The sequence below is a fragment of the Mastigoproctus giganteus genome, chromosome 4 (genome assembly GCF_048544385.1).
Source record: "Mastigoproctus giganteus isolate SK-2022 chromosome 4, ASM4854438v1, whole genome shotgun sequence".
Taxonomy (NCBI): domain Eukaryota; kingdom Metazoa; phylum Arthropoda; class Arachnida; order Uropygi; family Thelyphonidae; genus Mastigoproctus; species Mastigoproctus giganteus.
This window is the reverse complement of record NC_143578.1, coordinates 188,417,253-188,441,248: the sequence shown is the minus strand read 5'-3', so window position 1 is coordinate 188,441,248 and position 23,996 is coordinate 188,417,253. Positions and strand designations below refer to the sequence as shown.

Sequence of the window (23,996 nt, the reverse complement as noted above, 5' to 3'; positions counted from 1 at the left end):
CCAGGTGGGAAGGAGCAGCAGTGCGTAGCACACGCTTCTTGATTAGACCGGGGTTCGAGCCTGTCACCACCAAATAAGGAGGATGCGGAAAGATCAGGGAATGACCACCACATATTCCCAGAGCAATATGATCTTAGCTGCTAATGCTCCTAAAAACCAAATAACAAACAAACAACACTGCTTTTCTGTAATTAAAACTTTCAGGATTGATTCAGGACCCCAAAAAACAAATAAAAAAGTTCATATAAACAAGTGTCCATTTCCAATAAAGAACAGTTACAGAGCTATGGCTGTTTGAATTTAAAAAAAAATGAAATTCACAATGGTAAAAAATAAATCAGGACAAGCAAACATGTACAAAGTATGAATAATCATTTTACTACCTATGTATGTATGTATCTGTTTATTCTTATTTTTTACCACTGAAAACTTCATAATCATTCAGAATTAGAGAGATGTTTGTACAAACTTTTTTCACTGTTTTCGAATCCTGAATGTTTTTTCTGTAAATATTACTTATTTTATTTTATTTATGAATACTATTTAAATTTTGAACATAAATTTGTGAAAAGAAATTCCTGTTTAATTTTATAATGCATAAATGACTATAATTAGAGAGGTTTTGATAAGCTAATAATAATAAAAAAAACTAAACCTTATGGAAATGAATATGACCAGATATGTTCATTTTCACAAAGTTTCCACAAGGTTTCTAAGTTTTGGAAGGTTTCCAATAAGGTTTTACTCTGATAAATTTCATTTCACGCTGAATGAATGAATGAATGATGTTTAAGTTGTTATGCTATCTTCACAAAACTGGACTTGATAAAGCACTTCAAGAAGGGGCCGATAAAAGAATAGTGAAATCTTAAATACACTTGCATCAAGTTCTCAGCTCCTACTTATGAAAAGTCAAGTGAAGCAACCTTTGTTGAACCTCAAGTCAAAAATTCAGTATTGAATGAACAATGAATCCTGCTGAGAGAGAAGCACAGAACAGATTCAAAAACATTATTTATAGGGTTTTTTTGGAGGGCAATGATCCAAATTAAAAAATCTATTTAAAAATTAATGACTAAGTTGCAAAAGTTAGGTTGCAATATGGGCATGAGGAATTGTAAAAAAAAAAAAAAAAAAAAGAATTCAATATAAGGCCTCAAGTCAGGAGCCGGAGTGCAGTAGCACACACTCTTTGAGTAGACTGGGGTTCAAGTCCCTGACTGCTAAATACAGTCCATCTGCCAACCCACACTGGACCAGCATGGCAGATTATGGTCCATTTCCCTCAACATGGATTGTTGAGGAGGCTTCCATCTTGCAGTGGATTGATAATGGCTGAAGTTTATGGGCATGAAGGATCACTTCTTGCACCACCATTTGAATTACTTTCATAAAAATTTTGGTAATCAGTAAAGAACAAGGAGAAAGATTTCACAAGGACATCAGAGCAATGGGGAAGAGATATCAAGGAAGGTATACCGTTGGCATCATGGCTAATTACTGAAAAGAGAGACTCTTATTGAAATACATTAAAAAACAAAACAAAAAAAAAAGTATAGATATAATGACATATAACTCATAAATTAAAGGAAATGAATTATGACTATTCATTGAATAGCCATTCATTAAAAAAAAAGTGAGATCTTATAATAAAGGATGATAAATATAGCAGTAAGAATAATCTAATTGTTAAAAAAAAAGTTACAATTATCATTTTATAAATACACATCATTACATGTCTTACCTGTGGAAGAAGCTGTTCCATTATATATTTACAAATCAAAAACTGTAGTACATATCCAAGAACCTAAAAAGTAGATCAAATACATTTCAATATCTATAGTGATACCAAAATACACACAGAAATATATACAATACAAATACAGGCAGTCCTTGACTTATGTCAGTTCAATTTATATAGATCTACAGTTATATCACAAGCAAATTGTTAGTCATGTTATTACTTATAGCAGTCTGACTTCCACTGATGATACGCTGCTGATAATGTGTGGTTTTGCTTCTAGGTCTAAACACACAGAAATATATGACACCCTAGGCAATCTGCCTCTTGTGCTTTGGGGCTAAACATGTGAGAGTTAATTTGGTTATTTTGAATTATGCCATGACAACCAAGGACATAAAATGTCAGTAAGTTGTCTGTACACTGTGTATGTTCTGAGGTGGGTTTCTTGGTTTGCAAGAAAAAAACTTTTTTTTTTTTTTTTTTTGGTGGGGGGGGGCGGGTTCATGCAATCCTTGCCTGAGACTGATTAACTCAGCTATAGTGTGGAAAAAAAGCCCACAAAAGTTCCTCCAGCTGAGACGGTATTAAACCATGACTCTTTCTGCATGGCGTGAATGGACAATGATTATAACCACTATGTAACTCGTGAGGGAGGGCCGAGGGCATTGTAAAAGAATGTAGAAAATTTTTTTCAATATAAACATCTATTGGTAACATTTAAGTTTATGCTGAAAATAAAATAAAACTGCTTTCAAGCAGTTTTCTTGAAAGGCATTGACAGCGACATTTTATACTGCTTTATTTTTATTACTTTTAGTCATGTATTTTATTTTATTTTACTGAATTTTAATTTTACAGTGTATATAATTTTATTTTTAGTGAAATATTGCTAGCATTCCGTATATTGGCTGATGTGTGAATAATTTTATTATGGATATGTTTCTTTACTTTGGTGGCCCTTTTAAGGAAGCAGAAAGGCCATTACATTAAAAGTGAAGTGAAAAGTAATAATGAATAGAGTACAACTGGAAGACATTTGGAACTCATTTGTATAACTGTATGAACAATTCTTAAAGAAATGTATTATGTGTATTTAAAGCATTTAAAATTCATATCTAAAAAAGCTACATACCAGACCTTTGGTTAAGGAAATACCCCCCCCCCCCCTCCAACACACACACCATTATGTCACTTTGATGTAGATCACCTTTTCTAGGCACTTAAACTGCCTTAAGTTTGAAACCCACTTGTATACACATTATTTTACATTCACAATTTTATCAATAATTGAAGTGATTACAGGCACTCTCTCTCTGTTTAATTAAAATTTTAATTAATTCATTTGTTTATTTCACACCACCTTGAGTAACAAATCACATTTTATTCAACAGTTTAAAAGCAGAAATCCTTCATATCTTAAGTAGTTCAATTTCACTTGCTATTTTATTACTATACACAATACTTGCATTGGCATTCTTTAATAGTAACTTACTTTAATAACACAAACCCACAATGGTTCAACGATCTCCAAATTATGTGTCATTTAGCAATTTGTGTATACCAAGTTCAAAAATGACATTTTTCTTCATCACTGTGAACAGAGAATCTACCAGATACACTGAGAATAAAAATGCCATTATCATATATGTGCACAGCACTCCACTGGAAAGAGTAATTTTCTGTACTGTTTTAGTTCACACAGAACAATCCAAGTAGAACTGTGTTTATTTCTGTGTTTGTAAATTTTGTAGTGCAGTTGGCAACAAGAGGCTGTGTAAATAAACTGACACATTTTGCTTCAACTGTGGTAGCTTTAATGTGAGCTTTTTGTTAAAAAGACATACTGTGCATACTTCAGGATGAAACTTGCGGATTAAAAAAAATCACAGGTTCCACAAAGTTTGCTACACTTGTGTTGAACACTTGAGGAAAATATCTTTTGTCTTTTGCTATTCTCATGATCTGGTATGAATCACGAAGCCATGGAAATGATTCCTATTTTTTCTCATTTAAAGTGCAAAGATAAAATGTTAAAATAATAAAAAAAAGACATTCCACATGTGCCCTCTGCTACAAGACCAAATGCTAATTTGCCTATACCATTTCCACAATAAACTCTTAATACAATTTCATTATCATATTTTTAATGCAATGTATGAAGCGAAAGTGATTGTTAGCAAGAATATTGGCAAATGATATCCTTTTAAAATTCAGTTAGATCTACATGGAGACAGTTTCAGCCAGACCTTGGATAAGGACTTGATAGGTCTCTCTTCATAGGATTGCTTTCCTCTATATTTGTGACATCCATAACTGGATAGATTCCATCAGTCCCAGGTGTCTTTTCTTTTAGCAGAAACAATTTCCCTTCTGGCTCCCTTTCATTTATTACAAAATCATTTAACTTCCCATTTGTATTAATTAAACTTCTGGTATCTTATCTCTAACAACTTCCACACATGTGAAGATAAATGCAACATATTTATTTAGTTTATCAGCAACCTTTATGCTATCATCGTCAACACTTTTTGTCATTCATATCAAGTGAACTGATGTGGTTCTTCTCATTACTTCTAGTTTTAGAAGGAAACATGGAAAATGCAGAGAACATGGTCAAACTGTAAAACACCAATAAATGATTTGCTCGTTTTCTTTGTACTCTTAGCCAATGCCTCCTCATAATCAGAATGTCTGTGACAACCTCAAGGACCTCGCCGTCCTTGAGGTTATCACAGACATTCTCTCAGATATGCCAGACAAGCTGTACTTGCTACCTGGGAGTCTAAAATGCTGATGGAACTCATATTCAGGTGACACTCAAGTCAAGTGGACCCAATTTCGGTGAAGTCCGGACGGTCTGTGACAGCCAAATCCTCTGCTTGCACCTTCATGATGGTGGGACTGTTAGTAATCCTGGGTATAACCTCCATGCACAAGTACATGATGGGTGACCACCCAGGTGTGAACCAATGTAAGCAGGGGTCGAGGTGTGGCGCCCACACCACATGGAGGAATGCCGCCCCTCTGTGTTACCAGGTAATACTAGGTGGTAGGTAGATGACTCTCATCAACTGGTGCAATACTACCACTTTGCTTATTGGAGACTTGAAGTGGTGGAAGCCATGTTTAGTCTCTATAGCTAAGTTCCGGTCAACCCTTCCCTATCTCTTCCATCATGCATTATGATTGATGACTTTTGAGATTATGACGAACGTCGTGGTGAGATCCAATATTCCTTACATTTCGGGGGTACAGCTCTAAAACGGTGTTCACAGGATGGCTGCTAGTTAGTACACCGGACCGAACCTATTGGTAACTCTCTAGGAGGCTTCCGGATCAGCTAGTGTATAATCTTGCTACCTCTACTCTGCCAGATAGTGACTGCAGGGAGTCCGAGTAGTGTGTATGTGGGGAGCATTGTCGAGGCCACGTTATGTCAAGGATCTGGGTATATTCTTACCACGTGTACGCCATATCCAAAAATTTCATTACTTCATACAGCATGTCCCACCCACTTTTTCTTACTATCGAATACACCATGAATTGTCAAACTAATAGAGCAAGCTTATCTGCGAAAAGATCTAAACCTCCCAGGCACTTCCTAATTCATTTCACAAATATACGTGGTCTCAATTCTAATCTCAACGATGTCCATTTCCACTTGCAGTCTGCCAAACCCCATGTACTTTTTTATGACAGAATCTCAGTTATCGGTTGATTCAACTACTGCTCATCTCAGATGCCCAAATTATTCGCTGTATGATTCCTTTCACCTCAAAGGTGGTACTTGTGCATATGTCCGTTCTGATATTCCCTGTCAGAGACTTGGAAATTTGGAATCTCCTCTCTTTGATCTTCTCTGGCTTAAAATCTTTCTACCTCATTGTGTCAAATTCATCTGTTGTCTCTACTGTTCTCCCAACTCCACTAATCATTTGGAGCTCTTTGACTTCCTCTCTTTGCAACTTGACTTTCTCCAGTCCAACTTTCCTAAACAGTGAGGTAATTTTCCTTGGTGATTTTAATGTTCACAACTCCAGCTGGCTTCCATTTTCTAGTCATACCGACCCAGCAGGTTGAGATGCTGAGGCTTTTGCAATTACTAATGACCTAGCACAGATTGTTCATTTACCTACAAGGATGCTGGACAATCCTAATCATACAGCCAATATGCTTGATCTTTTTCTCACAAACAACCCTTCTCAGTACATGGTTGAAGTGAGAGGTCCTTTAGGCACTTCAGATCACAACTTGGTGATCGTCTCTTCTCCAATGGAACCTTTATCTCATGGTTATTCCCAATCTTGTGTTGTTTGGCATTACAAGAATGCAAAATGGGATGACCTGCGAGGCTTCTTTTCTTTGGTCGGATTACTGTTTCAAAACTTCTGATGTCAATGTTTGCTCAGATCGTGTCAGTGAAATTATTCTTGCAGGAATGGAATCCTTTATCCCACACTCCACTTTAAAATTTCGTCCTTTATCTAAACCTTGGTTTTCCAATAAATGTGCTAAGGCTGTTCAAGAGAAGAATGTTGCATATCGTAATTGGCTTGTTTCTAATTCTTCAGTTTCATTTTCTGCCTATACCAAAGCTCGCAACAATTGTAAAGCAGTTATTAATCAGTCCAAACTAGAGTTTGAACAGGCTAAGAGTAGAAAACTTGCTTCTTGCCCTAATGGTAGCCGAGCATTCTGGTCTCTTGCCAAAGCTATTGGCTGCAACTTTTGCCCATCTCTGCTCCCACCTCTGTCCAAACCGGATGGTTCTGTTGTCACTTCAGCCAAGGATAAAGCTGACCTGCTAGCATCCCATATTTCTTCCAGCTCATGTATTAATGATCTTGGTAAAACACCTCCCACCATTCCCAACACGCTCCATTCAATGCCTCCTGTGGTCTTCCGTCAAAAGGATATCAGAAGGATTTTTATGAATCTTGATGCTAAGAAAGCTCCAGGTCCCGATGGTAATTCTCCACTTGTTCTCAAAACCTGTGCTCCTGAACTTACTCCTATTCTTTGCCGCCTTTTTTTTCACTTTCTTATTCCAAAGGTGTTTTTCCTTCTGCTTGGAAATTTTCTCCTATCCAGCCAGTTCCTAAAAAGGGTGACAAATCCCTCCTATCTAATTATCGTCCCATTGCAATTACTTCTACTCTTTCTAAAGTAATGGAGAAATCAATTAACCACCAACTCTTAAATGTGATTATTCTGCAATCTTGGAAAAAATCAAGCAGAATGTGAGCAATCAACTACAAAGGATAAAGAATACGAAACCAGAGGAGGAAGAGCAAGAAAAAATACAACCCACAGCAGTTGAAGTGGAAAGAGACTAGGTCATGATATCCAGAATAGAGGACGAGTGGAAGAAGGCCCTAACAGAATTTGAAGGAATAGACCTCACAAAGACTCATGTGATACCGAAGCAGAGGCCGAATAGAACCTTGTGGAGAGTTCACAGACCACCTAAATCGGCACATAATACCGTATTATCTCGACAGCAACGGTGCAACACTGGAGGCCATCCACACAGCCGTGTATTGTGCTGTGGTAGCAGCCACGAGGATTAATGGAAAAGAGAAAAGAGACCAGCAGCAGAAGAACCGAAAACAGAAGGAACAGCCAGCTTGGAAAAGAAGATTCAGCAGAAGATAGACGAATTAAGAGTCAAATTAGGCCAATTGACCCAGTACCAACGGGCCAATAGGAGTAAGAAATTAATTGGAAAACTGAAGATCATCCTCGAGAGAGAGAGAGAGAGAGAGAGAGAGAGAGAGAGAGAGAGAACGTCCACAGCAAACATGAGACAAAAAAATCAGAGAATAGGAGAATACTTGGATACCTTTAAGCAGAACCTCCTTGCACTGAGCAAGAGACTATGCTGATACAAAGAGAGCTCCCAGAGGAAAATAAACAACCGAATCTTCAATGAGGACCAAAGAGGTTTCTACAGGAGTCTCAGAGAAGATGGGAAAGAAGGGAATGGACGACCCGAGCAGAAGATGATTGAGGAGTTCTGGGGAAACATATGGAGCAGGGAAGTAAGACAACAGTCGAGCCCCCCCAGGATAGAACTAGAATGCAAGAAAACCAAGGATGTATAAGAAATGAGAGGGTGGGAGAATCGGGAAGAAGAAGTAAAACAGACGATCAAGAACTCTCCCAACTGGCGTACTCCAGGAATAGATAATGTCCACAACTTCTGGTACAAGAAGCTCACTTGGACACACAAGCACCTAGCAGAGCAGTTCACCCAAATGATAAGGCACCCAGAAATAATCCCGAAGTTTCCCACTCAAGGAATCACATACCTGAAGCCTAAAGTCGAAGATAGGCGAAATATAGGCGAATCAACCTGCCTCCCAAAAAACGTACAAGATCCTGACCAGCTGCATAACCAGGAAGATATCAGACCACTTGGAGAGCCAGAACATAATGGCTAAACAGCAGAAAGGTTTGGTTTGGCTTGGTTTTTTTTTTTTTTTTTTTTTTTTTAGGAGCATTAGCAACTAAGGCCATATTGCTCCGGTGCGGTGGTCATTCCCTGATCTTTCCGCATGCTCCGTATTTGGTGGTGACAGGCTCGAACCCTGATCTAATCAAGAAACGTGTGCTACGCACTGCTGCTCCTTCCCACTTGGCTACGGAGGCGCCTCAGCAGAAAGGATGCAAGCAGCTGAGCAAAGGATGCAAGGAGCAATTAACTATAGATGCCACAGTTATGGAGCAAGCCTACAAGAAGCGCCACAGCATGTACTCAGACTACATCGATTACTGCAAGGACTTTGACTCCGTGCCTCATAGCTGGCTAATAGAGGGGCTGAACATCTACAAAGTCAATCTGATAGTGACAAACTTCCTAGGAGAAACAATGGCAAAATGGAGTATCACCATTAAGGTCGAAAACATCACAATCAAGCCAATTACCATCAGGAGAGGAATCTTTCAGGGAGATGCCCTGAGCCCATTGTGGTTCTGTCTAGCACTAAACTCGCTATCCACCAAGCTCAACAGTAGCAAGTACGGATATAACCTCAAAGAAGGAAGGAAGAACCTGCACACCCTCACCAACCTTATGTACATGGATGACATCAAGCTCTACGCAGGAACCGAGAAGCACCTCCAGCAACTACTCCAGATCACCGAAGAATTCAGCAATGATATTAGGATGGAATTTGGTCTAGACAAATACAAAACCCACGGATTGCACCAGGGAAAATTAGTCAACCGAAACGATCAGCTGCAGACTAGTAAAGAGATCGAAGCCATGGCAGAGGGAGAGGCCTACAAATACTTGGTGATGATGCAGGCTCAGCAGTTACAGCACAAGGAAATTAAGGCCTGCCTGACCAAAAAATACCATCAGAAACTCAGAAGCCTGCTGAAAGCAAAGCTGAATGGAGGGACACAAAGCCATAAACACCTATGCAGTCCCAGTGCTAACATACTCCTTCGGGGTCATAGATTGGACTAACACCAAGCTGGAGGATATCATGAGAAAGACAAGGACAATGATGACCAAGAGCTGCCAATACCATCCGAAATCTACCGTGGAGAGACTGACAATTGCCAGAAAGGAGGAGGAAGGGGCCTGATAGACCTCACTGAGCAACAGAAGACAGTGATAGTTAACCTGAAGGATTACTTCCAGAAACACACAACAGCACTCCACCAAGCCATAAGGAAGAGAGACAAGTGGTATACCTCACTCAACCTAAGCGAGGAGCTCCCTACAACCAAGAGGCACAAACGAAGCTAGATAGATGGGCAGAGAAGACACTCCATGGCAGACACTACAATGATCTCCATCAAGATCACATAGATAAAACTGCTTCCAATGGATGGCTCACGAGTGGGACACTCTTCCCTGAGACTGAAGGATTCATGCTCGCCATCCAAGACTAGGTAATCAACACCAGGAACTATATAAACATTGCCAAGGAGCCTGGAGTGTTCGATGACACATGTCGATGCCACCTGGCCTCAGAAACGATCCAACACATCACCATAGGATGTAAGGTGATCACCCAGACTGAGTACACTCAAAGACATGAAAATATATCAAAAGCTAGCAAGGAAATATCAGTCGATTGAAGAAAGTGTACCGTACTACAAGTACGAACCCCAGGCAGTACTAGAGACCCCAACCCACAAGCTGTACTGGAATCGCACCATAATAACGGATAGGGCAATCCAGCACAACAGACTGGACATAACCCTAATGGACAAGAAGGAAAAGGCTACCTATCTGATTGACATAGTGGTACCCAACACTGACAACCTCCAGAAAAACCATGGGGAAAAAATCAGGAAGTACACGAACCTAAGAAAGGAGATCAAAGAGATGTGGCATATGCAACAAGTAACAACCATCCCGATCATCATATCAACCACAGGTATGGTGCCAAAGACCCTAAATAACAGTCTAGCAGCAATAGGTCTCCCAGCGAACACCTACAAGGAACTCTAGAAAGTCACAATTCTGAACACCTGTAGGATAGTCAGAGAGTTCTTCAACCAACAGTAACACCAGACATAACAACAACCACCTAATGTACTTGGTAACAATATCCGTTACAAGGTGGAACCTCCAATCAGGGACAGTCATCCGGCAATCCAGAAATGTTCTGACTCAATCCAATACAACCCAGATGTTCCAATCAATATCTGGAAAGTTTAGAATCGCTCATGATAAGAAAATCTGATTGCTGGCATACTCGATTTGTCTGTCCATTGTTTGTTATACTTGTCACAGTCAATTGACCTATACCTCACTCCTTTCATTCTTATTTGACCAATGCTTATGTCACCAGACTAGGTCAATATTACTCTGACAGTTCACACCAATTGGGTGTACTGTTTTAGAATCAACATACCTCTTAATTATTCTCTGTACATTATACTTATCATATTTAATTTTTTCATTCCCCATTTCAAAGGGACATCGTGTTTATGATATTCTTATTATTTAAGCATTTAATAACTTAATCATTACTTCATATTCTTTCTAGTTCTTTTGCAGCATGAAAATGTAATCGAACTACAACTGTTCACATAAAACAAAGAATAGAGACCTTCTACAAGTTTAAATTTGCACTTTGATTTCTACGTTATCTCTGAATAATAGAGAGAAGTTGCATAACAGAGAAGTCTATCACTAAGTGAAATAATTTTTTCCAAGAAATAGCATACAAATTTGAGTCATTCCTTTAGACAAATGTCATTAGAATCTTTCCTTAAAACCAATCAAGTACACATTTCATTAAACTGCTAAATTAAATATCTTTTATCATAACATAAATACAGTATCAGAATATAATAGAAATTTTATGTATTTCACTCTCTCTCTCTCTCTCTCTCTCTCTCTCTCTCTCTCTCTCTCTCTCTCTCTCTCTCTTAATTCTTTCAAACAATGGAAGACTTGCTGTCATGATTTTTAAGGATTTTTGACTTGTGTTTATTAAGGAGAGGATTAATTATCATAATAAATATACATATGAGAGGAGGTTGAAAAGTTTCTAGCCTCTCATAAAAGAAATTCTGGAAATTTGTGAAACTTCCCTCCCGCAAGTCAACACACTTCTGGCACGATCCATTAGCTTCTGTAACCAGCTCAAATAAAATTCATATATTGACTCAAACCAGTTGTTGATTGCATCCATCACAGCATTGTCACTGTCAAACTTCTGTCATGCTGGTAAATTGTTTTGATACAAGATGACTCCTTTGGCCAATTTTCCACACCTCTTGAGCTTCAATTCCTCGTGTAAATGTCTCAGTAGGTTAGAATAACCCTTGGCATTGACAGTGGCACCTCATTCCAGAAAATCAACCTGTTCACTCCTTCAGAATCCCAGAAGACAGATGCCATGACTTTCCCATGTGACTTCTGCATTCAAAACGTTTTAAGAGGGAGAGAAGAGGGCAGCACCCATGTTTCTTCCATAATGACATGCAGGCGAAACTGAGCATCATTAGCTTTGAAATGATGGAAAACACCTCACTCTTTCCCACTTCTGATCTACATTAAGAGCTTTAAAGACCTGCCTTAAAAAAAATCTGCTCCATTCCTAAAACATTCATCATAATATTGTGAACTCACTCATGAGAGATGTTGAATGTTGTCTCAATGTGTTTCAATTCCCCAGGGTCTCACGTCTGGTGAGTATGGGCTTGGAAAACCCAGGGTCCTGAACTGGATATCATCATTTTTCCCTTTCTTGGTGATTCCTTTCTACCCCCCCCCTCTCTCTCTCTCTCTCTCTCTCTCTCTCTCTCTCTCTCTCTCTCTTAGGATAATAGGGAAATTTTTTTTTCACCGGTGCAGCATAAGTCCCAGGCTTCCTTGCACTTATTATATGGCTAATAATAATAATAATAATAATGTTATTCTGCAGTCTTGTATGATCTGGTCATGAATGGCATTCACATTTGCAGGTGTCGATCCAGTAATGGGCCTCCCATTGATACAACATTGTGGGGGTGCACATTCAATACTGTCTCATCTATACTTAAATTCTGCAATTTAATTTGTGATTGTGGTGTATAAAGCACAAAATTCCCTTAATATTTGCTGCATGTCTTCTTGAATTTCTTTTGGTAACATTCCATTTAAATAAAGGTACTCAATGACTAAATGGTGCTTGATTTGCTCAACAGTCATCATCTTTATTCACCTTTTTCACTTCAATGCCCTCTGTAAAGGAGAAGTGGTTAAAAACCTAAAATTTTCTGTGAACGCACAAGAAGAGTCAGCACAGATTGGCAATACTGTCTTTCACAAAACCTTTTGCAATCTATATTGGGCTAATAACTTTAATTTCCCTCATAGAATATGTACAGAACATAACCACCAGACTGAACATTCAGAAATAGCCAAGATGGGTGCTACTCAAACAGCAAGCACATAGATTCAATTGCCATCTGGCTACCCATGCCATCACACTTATACTACATAAAATAGTTCAAATTATTGGCCACTGGCAAATAAGGAATTTTGTAGCATTAAGTAACTATACAGTACTTAGGAAGTTATCCATATAGGTATGAAATGATGTTAACCAAATTGATGTTAAGTGAGAACCATTATTATAATAAGCCTAAGTGAAAAGCTACCTTAATAAAATTATACTTTCTTCAAGATATTACCTGATAAGTGATCTTATTAAACTGATATTTTATTGAACAATCTTTTCCTATCTGTTCAGAAAGTGCAAAGCCTAAAATCCATTTGTCATCTTCAACAATTTTTGAAATTGGAAGTGGGCTCCCAGATGGCAATAATAATGATGGTTCAATAATGTGCCTATATTCAAAGAAACAACTATGTAATATTTGTTATATATCATTTAATACAAGGAGAATGAATTAAAATAATATAAAGATATAAACCAAAAGTATCATGATACAACTTTCACAGGGGACACTTGGTTTCAAGAAATGTACTTATTTAGAATTAAGTTATACATTAAGGAAAATTATTTCCATGAGTGATTAATAAAAAAAAAATTAGGACTGCATGAAAGTTTAATAAAATTAAAAAACAGAAAAATAAAGAAACTGTATCTACCTGGGCCATGAAGTATAATTTTCAATGCTGGTAAATAAACACTGAAGATTATCTGAAGTTTTCTTTGTATTTGTGATGCTCTTAGCAATGTATCCAATTTCAGACCAGTGAGCAATTACAGAACAAAATAGCAAAGGACATGTGAGAAGAAAAGCTTTCACATCCATATTTTTATTTCCTTTTATTGCACCTAATGTTTGCACTAACCCCTAAAAGACATTTAAAGATATAAACATACTGTATACACATAGGTGAATGTCACATACATTTTATACACACATACAAGTAGGATAAGATCATGGAAGAATAATTTCAGGAATGAAATTATTCTTCCATGCAAAACAGTACACATTGGTTAGAGGTAAATCATTTTTAACTAATCTGTTAAGCTATTATCAGGTTGCTACAAAAGAACTGGATGAAAAGAGTAATTTTTACACAGTACATTTAGAATTCAATACAGCTATTTGTACAGACACACAAGAATACCTTTTGTGTAAATTGGAACACAGTGCCACTGTCAGGAAGATACTGCAATGGATAAAAGGTTGGTTAAGTGGTAAAAAAAAAAAGGTAAATGGCTACTGCTCTGAGAGGAACCAGGGTCGTGAATAGAGTCCTGCAGTGTACAGTACTGGCTTCTTTATTGTTTTGATATTTGTTAATGATCTTAATGAAAGCAGAACAAGTTATGTCCAAGTCTGCTGATGATGGAAAGGCTGAGAGGGTGGCAAACAATTATAACTAACATATGCTATTCAACATGATTCAGACAAAATATTTAGTTGGTCTTAAAAATGGTAGTTAGTGTAAAATATTTTTAATTTAAAGTTCTATATTTTGAAATAGTAATCCCATGTCTTATTGCTTTCAAAAGCAATAAAATTAAGGTAAGAAAGAGTTAGGAGTAATTATAGAACAGGGAGCAATATGAGGTCCTCCCCAGAGTGCAAACAAGCTGCCAGAAGGGCACATTTACTATTCTGTTCCCAAGAGATACCTAGTTGAAATTAGGTGATAAACCTGGCTTATTTGCACTATTTTGCCATTATTAACCCAGCAGTTGTAGCATCCAAAATTTAGGAAAAATCAATGGCAAGTCACCTGACAGATGCCCAACTTTCTTTTTAATTTTTAGAAAATGTCTTGGAGGTTTTTTTTTTTTTTTTTATATTGCTTAAACAATACCAATATTTAACCTTTATTAACAGATTTCGGGTACTTTACTTACCGCATGCACTTTATAAGTTTAAATTAAAAAATTTTAAATTTAAAACAAGCTATATGTTTTACACTTCTTCATTTTCAAAAAAACAAAAAATATTAATTCTGCTCAAAATTCCTAAAAAAACATTTTAGATATAAAATAGAGACATCAGTATTTTTCTTCCATTTATTCTCTACCCATTCCATACCATCTATTATTCTCTTCCATTTTCTAATTTAAAAGACCATTAAGTGTGCAAAATTTAAACATACACATGAATACGTGTCTGCTTATTATAAATGTTATTAAAAATTAAAAAACTATATATATTTGGTAATATTATAATCAGTTCTATTATTTATTAGTTACTTCTATTTTCGGGTTTATTTCAAACTTTGAATGCTTCACAGTGCACGAAATTTGAAACTACATATTGCTTCCTGCAGTATAGCAACTATCTAGATAGAATATCAATTTCATTTTCCCACTTTTACTATGTGAAAACAATAATAAATCTTTTGAAAACAAATAAGCTAAGACTACAGATGTTTATTGATCTACTGGGAGAAGAAAAACAAGTAGTCTAAAACTATAAACAAATAACAGCAATGCTTGTCTAGTACTATATCACTGTTCAAGCAAGAAGCCCAAGATTGCAAAGAAGGTGGAGAATCACATGACAGTTTCTAGTGCACAATTTCTGAATGAAATTTCAGATTTTTAAACATCTATTAATGTGGGAATGTTATTTTCGAGGTTCACCTGTCACACTACACAACATCTATCTACTATGCTATTTTAAGTTATGTTATGCACTATGTGATATAGTTATGTTATGAGATTGTGTTTGTATTGCTATATATTTATAGTTTATGAACTTAATAAAACCACTTCTAATATTAACTCCTTCAGAATTACATAAAAGGCTACTAAATTCTGTTTATATCTTTTTTATATTGATAATATAATTGATACTACATCAATATTCCTGCAGTATAGCAACTGCAGCAATAGCAAAAGGCTCAAGCTAATGGGAGTGCTGTGGCTCAGAGGAGAACTGAGGGGGGGGGGCAGTTGCCCTCTGAATCACAGCCTTTTAAAATGCATGATGTTTGTGGAGAAATTGGGTACGGGATATGATATTGCCATGGGGGATATCTTTGTGTGTGTGTGTGTGCACGATGAAAGGAGTGTAACAAAATCAGGCGACAACTCAGCATTGTTATGAGCCTATATAAGAGCTTGAAGGACAGGGTGGATGCCCTCGAAGGATCTAAAGTGAGGGCCCATCAAGCTCTCAGCTGCCCACATCAAAGCCAGAGCTTGCACTTGGTCATCACGCAACACAGCAGCAACCCTCCAAGGCTGGTCCCACAGGAACTAGTAGTTGTTGGTGACTCTATTGTCAGGGAAATGGGGAACATGCTTTGTAAAAAGGATAGGTGGAACAGGACCAGGGTATGTTTGCCAGGGGCAAAGGTTGATGACGTTGCAGAGCGGATATCATCTTTTAAGGGCACAAAAGGTGATATAGTTGTACACGTGGGCACTAATGATATTAAGAGTAGGAGACCGGCAGAATTACTTAACAAGTACAGGTCACTGTTGAAAAAAAGCTGTGAATTAGGATTGAATTTGAAAGTGTCTGCAATTCTGCCCAGACACAATAGGAGGGAGTATATGATGAGAGCCTTGTCGGTCAATTCGGCCCTGGAAAGACTGTGCTAGGCTCAAGGGGTAAAATTTTTTTTCAGCCTGGTCTTTACTTGTTAACAGAAGGGACTACTTCTACAGGGATGGGATACACTTAAATAGAAATGGTGCAAGAATATTTGCTGATGCTATCGAGGCAGTGTTAGGTGCGTTGGAAAACTGCTAGATTGGGGGGATACAAGGACTAATAGATTAACAGTAGCCACTGGCAGAGGTGAAAGTGATTCTTGCACTGCTTCTATTGGAATGAGCTGCAGCCTGGAAAATAAGATACAGGATATTTCAGAGACTGCTGGGAGTCATTGTGGTACAAGTAAACACATGGGTTGTGTTAGGGTAGCTAAGAAAAAGAACAGGTGCATGTATACTTGCATGTACACTTTGGTAAATAAATTCGATGAATTTGAGGTATTTTTCAAAGCATCAAAGGTGGATATTGTTGAGATATCAGAGACGTGGTGTCACACAGATATAAGGAATGCAGAACTGGAATTTGGGGAATACAACGTTTACAGAAAGGATAGACAGGATAGGAAGAGAGGAGGGGTTATGCTATTAGTTAAGAAACACATAAAATCCAAGGAAGTGAAGCCAGTCGACATCGCTGGACAGTGCAGTGCAGTGTTGAGTCAGTTTGGTGTGACATAAGCATTGGGAGATCAAAATTGAGAGTAGGAGTGTGCTATAGGCCTAATGACTCTGATGAGTATAATAAGAAACTGTACAGGGAAATAGAGTGGGCCAGTAAATCAGAGAGCCTTATAATGGGGGATTTTAATTTCCCAGATATTGACTGGAATTTGCGAGTTGGTCACTCACACACTAGCAAGGCTTTTGTGGATTTATTGGATGATTGTTTTATACATCAGCATGTTCGGGAGGCAACTAGAGGGAGTAATACTCTTGATTTGATTATCAGTAGTGATTCTTCATGGATTAAGAATCTGTAGATAGAGGAACCACTAGGTGCCACTGATCACAGTGTGCTGAAGTGGGATTTACTCAAAGAAGTAATTACCATCAGGGGTAAAGGGAAGGGTTATTGCCTTTGTAAAGGCGACTACGATGATATGAGACAGTATTTAAATTCTATACAGTGGGACAAACTGATGATGTTACCAACAGCAAACTCAAAATGGGAATCATTCCAAGAACTTATCTTGGAAGCTACTAGGCTTTACATACCAACTAAGAAATATTGTTTAAGGTTTAGGCCTAAATGGATGTCAGATGAACTAATGAGACATATGGCAGAGAATAAAAATGCATGGGCTACATATAAATTAACATGTGACACAGAAGCCTATGATAGATATAAGTTGATCTGTAACCAAGTTACAAAGGAGGTTAGGCAGGCGAAGGCACATTACGAGAAATATTTGGCAAGGGACACAAAGAAAAACGGCAAAGAGTTCTTTACTTATGTAAATTCTAGAAGGAAGGGGATGAATCAGATGGCCCACTTGATATCGATGGGTCAACTGTTGATGATCCTGCTCAGGTAGCTAACAAACTAAATGAATATTTTGCATCGACATTCACACATGAGGAGTTATTCAGCGAGGGGAATGCCAGAGGTGTATTCAACTCTGGCAGTAAGCTATATAATCTTGTAATAACTGAGAGTAAAGTGGAGGAGAAATTGTTGAAGATAAGCACAAGAAAGGCACCTGAGGCGGATGGGATCTATCCAGTTATATTAAAGGAGGCAGCAAAGGAAGTAAGCAAACCCTTAGCCATAATCATGAGAGCTTCCTTGGACTCGGGGGGGGGGGGGTACCCATAGACTGGAGATGTGCAAATGTGACTCCAATGTAAAGGCGACTACGAGTCACAAGTAATGATACAGACTGACACAAGTAATTATAGACCTGTGAGTTTAACTTCTGTTCCAGGAAAATTAATGGAGGCACTGGTAAAAGAAGCACTGCAGGATCATCTAGACAAGACTTCAGTTATAGCTCGGACACAGCATGGTTTTGTTAAGGGGAAGTCTTGCCTGACCAATTTGATTGGATACTATGATACAGTCACAAAAGAACTGGATGCAGGGAATAACTTTGATATTATATATGGATAAAGGGGTGATTGCGGGGGAGAAGACAGAGAGTGGTAATCAATGGACACTGCTCATTGCGGACTAATGTTATTAGTGGAGTCCCTCGGGGTTCAGTGTTGGGTCCATTATTGTTTTCGGTATTTATAAATAATATTGATGATGGTATATCAAGCTTAATGTCCAAGTCTGCAGATGATACAAAGGTTGGCAGGGTTGTTAAGGACACTACTGACGCTATGCTGCTGCAACAGGATCTGGTAAGGTTGAGCAGATGGGCTGAGAGGTGGCAAATGAAGTTTAACATTGACAAATATAAAGTACTACATATGGGAAACAGCAACCCGAGAGCAACGTATCAACTCTGTGGTACTACACTGACAGTGGTAGAGAATGAAAAGGACCTGGGGGTAATTGTACAGGCAGATATGAAGTTTTCTGAGCAGTGCAGATGGGCTGCATGAGTAGCACATGGTGTCTTATCAATGATATACAGGAATTTTTCTAGCAGGGAGGTGATTATTCCCTTGTATAAGGCAATGGTCAGGCCACACCTTGATTACTATATACAGGTCTGGAGGCCTCATTTTAAGAAGGATGTAGAGCTGTTGGAACAAGTATGGAGAAGAGCAACAAGATTAGTGAATGGAACGAAGGGTTGCTCTTATGAAGAAAGAGCTTAAGTTTTGCAGATTACAGTGTCTGGAGATTAGGCACCTGTGAGGTGATCTGATTGAGGTGTATAAAGCCTGGAATGGTTTGAGCATGCTCAATGTTGATGGGATCCTTCCACTTGCCCATAATAATCATCTGGGAGGACAAAAATTCAAATTGAGGAAAGTCAGATGTAAGATAGATGTGCGGAAATTTGCCTTTAGACAGCAGGTAGTTGGTTGGTGGAACAGACTTCCATCCCTTGTTGTGGAAGTTGATAGCCTAAATAAATTTAAGGCTCAGCTGGACAGGTATTTCGAACCAACGGAGGGGTGAAGTGGAAGTATTTTTTTTTTTGGCTGATGCTGCATAAGCTTGCTTTCTTGCATCATATGCCTCTACTAATGCTAATGCTGTTCTTATACTGATATTATAAGAATGACAGCAGACTACAACTTTCATTTTTTAAGCAATTTTATAAACCAAATAAAGAACATAAATTAACCAACTTTATCAGGTAAACAAGTAACAAATACACTACTAATTTGAAACAAAAATCAATAATTTTTAAGTAATAAAAAAAAAAAAAAAAATCAACTTTTAACATCTCTCAAAATGTGATCTGTTGAAACTTTCTTTGTTCATTCATGGCCATCATGCAGTGAAGGTTTGGTAAATATTTCTTGAGTGGTGATAATAATGACATATTCATAAATATAACAGACCCAGTACGGAATGGTATGAGACTTCAACTCATGCTGACCGGGCTAGCCAGGTAGGCAAAGTGCCTGCCTGGCAACCCAAAAGTCGCGGGTTCGAATCCCAACTCGGGCTTGGATCCGAGTAAAATTCAATAACTTTGGGAGGTGCATTATGGCCACAGAAGCCAATGCACCAACAAATAACAAAAAAAAAAAAAAAAAAACTTCCACTCATGATTCAGTTCATTCAGAGAAGCAGAATTTCAATTTACTGAAACAAAATTTTAATCAGTAGTTCAAAATATGTACTTACATTTTTTATTGTTTGTTGTAATATCAATTTCCTACTATTATTATGCAAGATTTATGTGATTCAATCACATTTATTTAATTGAAAGCTCTATTATGCAAGAGCTTTCAATCCCATAAATGAAGTCTCAAAAAGGGATTCTCTAGCCAATTGAAGACTGAAAAACAGAGACAATAGAACAAAACTCACTACCCATTATAATGGACAAACCTATTAACATCACAAGTAACTAGATTTATTAACTTCTGAAATAAAAAGGGCATCTAGATAACAAAAATTCTATTAAATTGTGAAAAAATATAATTTAAAAAGAAATGAATAATTTTTAAAAAACAAAAGTCAAATAACAAACCTTCAGAAAATATGTCGTCATTTGTGGAGGAATAAGATAAGTATTTCCAAGATAGAGCCTCTGAAAAGGAATCATATGATTATTCATGTACATAAAATATACTATCAGTTAGCAATTATAATTATATAAATATTATTATTAGCTAATTATACTAATTGAATAAGTTAAAGATCACATAGAGAGAATTAAAAGTACATTTCAAGTAGTATTTCTAATAAATAATATACAGTAACTTTAAAATAAAAAGAGATCAAAATATTAAATACATAAATGAGTTTCATTTATATTTTCACCATTTTTCAGCAAAGAAAAGTTCTAATTTTTATTAGAATAACACAGAATATTTAATGATTTAGTATTTTAATGAATAAAAATTCATTTCAACAAATACGATGACAAAACAGAGCTGAGCAAAAATTATAGTTATAATAGCAAGCACCATTAATGGATTATATTAAAATATACTATATCATATTGATGGCCTAGTGCACATATAACGTTATATGACAGTAGTTTCCAAAATTTATGTAATGGTCACAATAGCAGTCAGCGCCTCCGTAGCCAGGTGGGCAGGAGCAGCGGTGATTAGCACACGCTTCTTGATTAGACTGGGATTCGAGCCCGTGACCACCAAATACGGAGGATGCGGAAAGGTCAGGGAATGACCACAGCATATCCCCGGAGCAATATGGCCTTAGTTACTAATGCTCCTAAAAAAAAATAAAAATAAAATAACAATAACAGTAACATTTTACTCGCTCTCGCTTCCTCTTTACATTGAATAATATTTCATATTATTCAGTATCAACAAATTCAAAATATTTAATAATACTGAATTTTTTGACCAAACAAAATTTATGTAATGGTCACAATAACGGTCAGCGCCTCCGTAGCCAGGTGGGCAGGAGCAGCGGTGCGTAGCACACGCTTCTTGATTAGACTGGGATTCGAGCCCGTGACCACCAAATACGAAGGATGCGGAAAGGTCAGGGAATGACCACAGCATATCCCCGGAGCAATATGGCCTTAGTTACTAATGCTCCTAAAAAAAAATAAAAATAAAAATAAAATAACAATAACAGTAACATTTTACTCGCTCTCACTTCCTCTTTACATTGAATAATATTTAATATTATTCAGTATCAACAAATTCAAAATATTTAATAATACTGAATTTTTTGACCAAACATTAATGACATCCCCCCCCCCCAACAGAGACATGTTTCACCTGGTGGAATCGGGTGCAACCCACAATTTTGATAGCAATTGGAGTGTTTTAGAAGAGGTAGGAATTTAATTCCAGCCATAAAGATTTAATCTAAATAACTATATCTTCTTCACTATCAATAAGTTTGTGCTGTTGAGAGTTATGTCCCCTTCATTGCCATTATCAGAGTACTACTGTCATGATGTTCTTTTCTTAAGAAAGTGTACTAGGTTTGATAAAAAAGTTTAGTGAATGATTTTATAATTCTTACACATAAAGCAGTAGCTAAAAGATTGTGAGAGGGGCTTACAACAACAAATGAAATCTGAGCATGTGCACACCAAGTTTCAACTTGCTGCTATGCAAGTCTAGCAGAAAGCTGCTTTGAAGGAACATTTGATGTGTGCAATGAAAGAACTGAAATTTCATGTTAGTTTCATGTTACTTGTTTTTACTCTTACACTAGTTCAATAAACATTATCTTACCCTACTTGTTTTTAAATGATTTGTTATTGTTTTCAAATAGTAATGACATGAACACAAAACCTGATACTCTGCAGGAAGCAACGTAAGTAATTTAAAATTTTGCATGCCATGAAGTGCTAAATATTAAATAAATTTTGAAAAAATTTAAAAATAAAAGTGAATAATAATACCTAATATATATAATGTTGGTTGGCTTGGATTTTTTTTTTTTGGTGCAAAAGCAACTGTGGCCATATTGCACCTGTCTATTAGTATTATGAAAAAATAATAGTTGCTTAATTATCGTTTATTTCTGAATGAAATGTCCTATTAGTTTTAAATAAGTAAATATGTTTCCAATGTTGGAGTTATTGTCTATGATTTGCGATAAAGTCAGAGAATCCTGAATATTTACAGGGGAAGGCTGTTTGTTGCACCATATGGTATTTATAATGTGTATGTATAATGTAAATTGAGTTATATATGTAAATTAAAATAGCTTAGCAGAATAAATAAGTACTTAACCCTTAATTATAGAAACACTGAAGAGAACAGAAAGGGGGAGGACTCAATTGAGAGAAAGAATGCCTAGCTAAAAAGAGGTACCTACATACCTCTTCACTCTATTACTTAATATCTCTTAAGTTATATGTTTTGATATGATAGTTAGGTGTGAAGATGTAAGTTACACACGATGCTACAAGGAAAAGGATAGTGAATATCCTATAAGTTATGATGAATTAGGTAAAATTATAGGCTAAATTGTAAAGCTAATTAGAGAGGAGTGATCTGTAAAGTAACATGATTATGTCAAAATGATGAATAAATAAATGTAATGGTAGCTAGCATCAGATAAGGTTGGATAAATTTGGCTATAATTCCAGAGAGATAGAGTAAATATGCAAATCAATCTGATGTTAGCAAAAGTAAATATTGATTTTTTTTTTTTTTTTTTTTTCTTTTGGTAGTTGTTGGCACATCGGCTTCTGTGGCCATAATGCACCTCCCATTTTACTCTGATCCAAGCCCGAGGCGGGATTTGAACCTGCAACCTTTGGGTTGCCAGGCAGGCACTTTACCCAACTGGCTAGCCCAGTCGGTGTAAATATTGATACATGATCAGATTTTTCTTCAGGGGACTACACCCGATCATGTATCAAGGACTGTGTTTCTGTACTTGTCCACAACTGTGTAAGAGAAGAAATTTAATAATAAATTAAGTGGGATCAAAAGCAGTATAACTCTTACAAAATATGGACAAGGTAGCCCCAATGCAGTGTATGTTGTATAAAATAATTAAGGTAAATTAAAATTAAAACTACGTGTATATTGTAAGAAAATTAACTTAGTAGAAATTCAGGTAGAAAATGCAAATAGAAGTTTGGTGAAATAATTTGTAGAATTTAGTAGAATATGTAAAAAGAATTTAGAGCTGGCAAATAGTGTAAGGCTAGGGAATGAATTGAGGATAGGTAAGGGATAAAAGTGTATCTGAATAAAATAAAGACGAATATAGCGAGAGATTAAGGATAACAGGAACGTTTGTATCACCCTCATATTGCACTAATAGCTTTACGGATGGGAAAAAGTAGGGGTAGAAAGTATAAGGATAAAAAGTTAAGAAAAGATATTATAAGTACTGGGACCGTAAAGCCCATCCTTTTAGTAAGGACCCTGACTATGTAAGTATTAGTAAGAAAAAGAGACTAATACCAAATGCTTCCATAGTTGGAAATTGCCTTGGTGATAGGGCAACATTATCTACCATGATGTTAAACTCTAAGCAGCTGTTTGATATGAATACCAAAGGGATGGTGACAGTTGGAAGAGTGTTATAAAGATTTTCTCACTGTGCTTCAAAAATGGGTATTCACGTGGATGGTCTGGCAGGGATTTTAGTTTGATGCATACTGTAGAACAACTGTTTTCTATGAAGTAATAACAATGCTTCAACATAGCGACTTTGGACTGGAGATGTTCAAAATGCTCCAGTGACAATACAAATCACCTGATGGTGG

The 23,996-nt window shown here is 36.9% G+C and overlaps 1 protein-coding gene across 1 annotated transcript in view; it reads right to left on the bottom strand.

Annotated features, from left to right (window-relative positions):
* LOC150087269 (uncharacterized) overlaps positions 1 to 23,996 on the bottom strand; it is a 151,106-nt gene that overhangs the window by 91,785 nt on the left and 35,325 nt on the right. Inside the window, exons 4-7 of the mRNA XM_090372429.1 lie at positions 20,307 to 20,366; positions 13,314 to 13,522; positions 12,893 to 13,049; positions 1,745 to 1,807 (exon numbers count right to left, since the gene is read on the bottom strand). Coding sequence (XP_090228555.1) covers positions 1,745 to 1,807; positions 12,893 to 13,049; positions 13,314 to 13,522; positions 20,307 to 20,366 — 489 coding nt within the window. The remainder of the gene's footprint in view (positions 1 to 1,744; positions 1,808 to 12,892; positions 13,050 to 13,313; positions 13,523 to 20,306; positions 20,367 to 23,996) is intronic.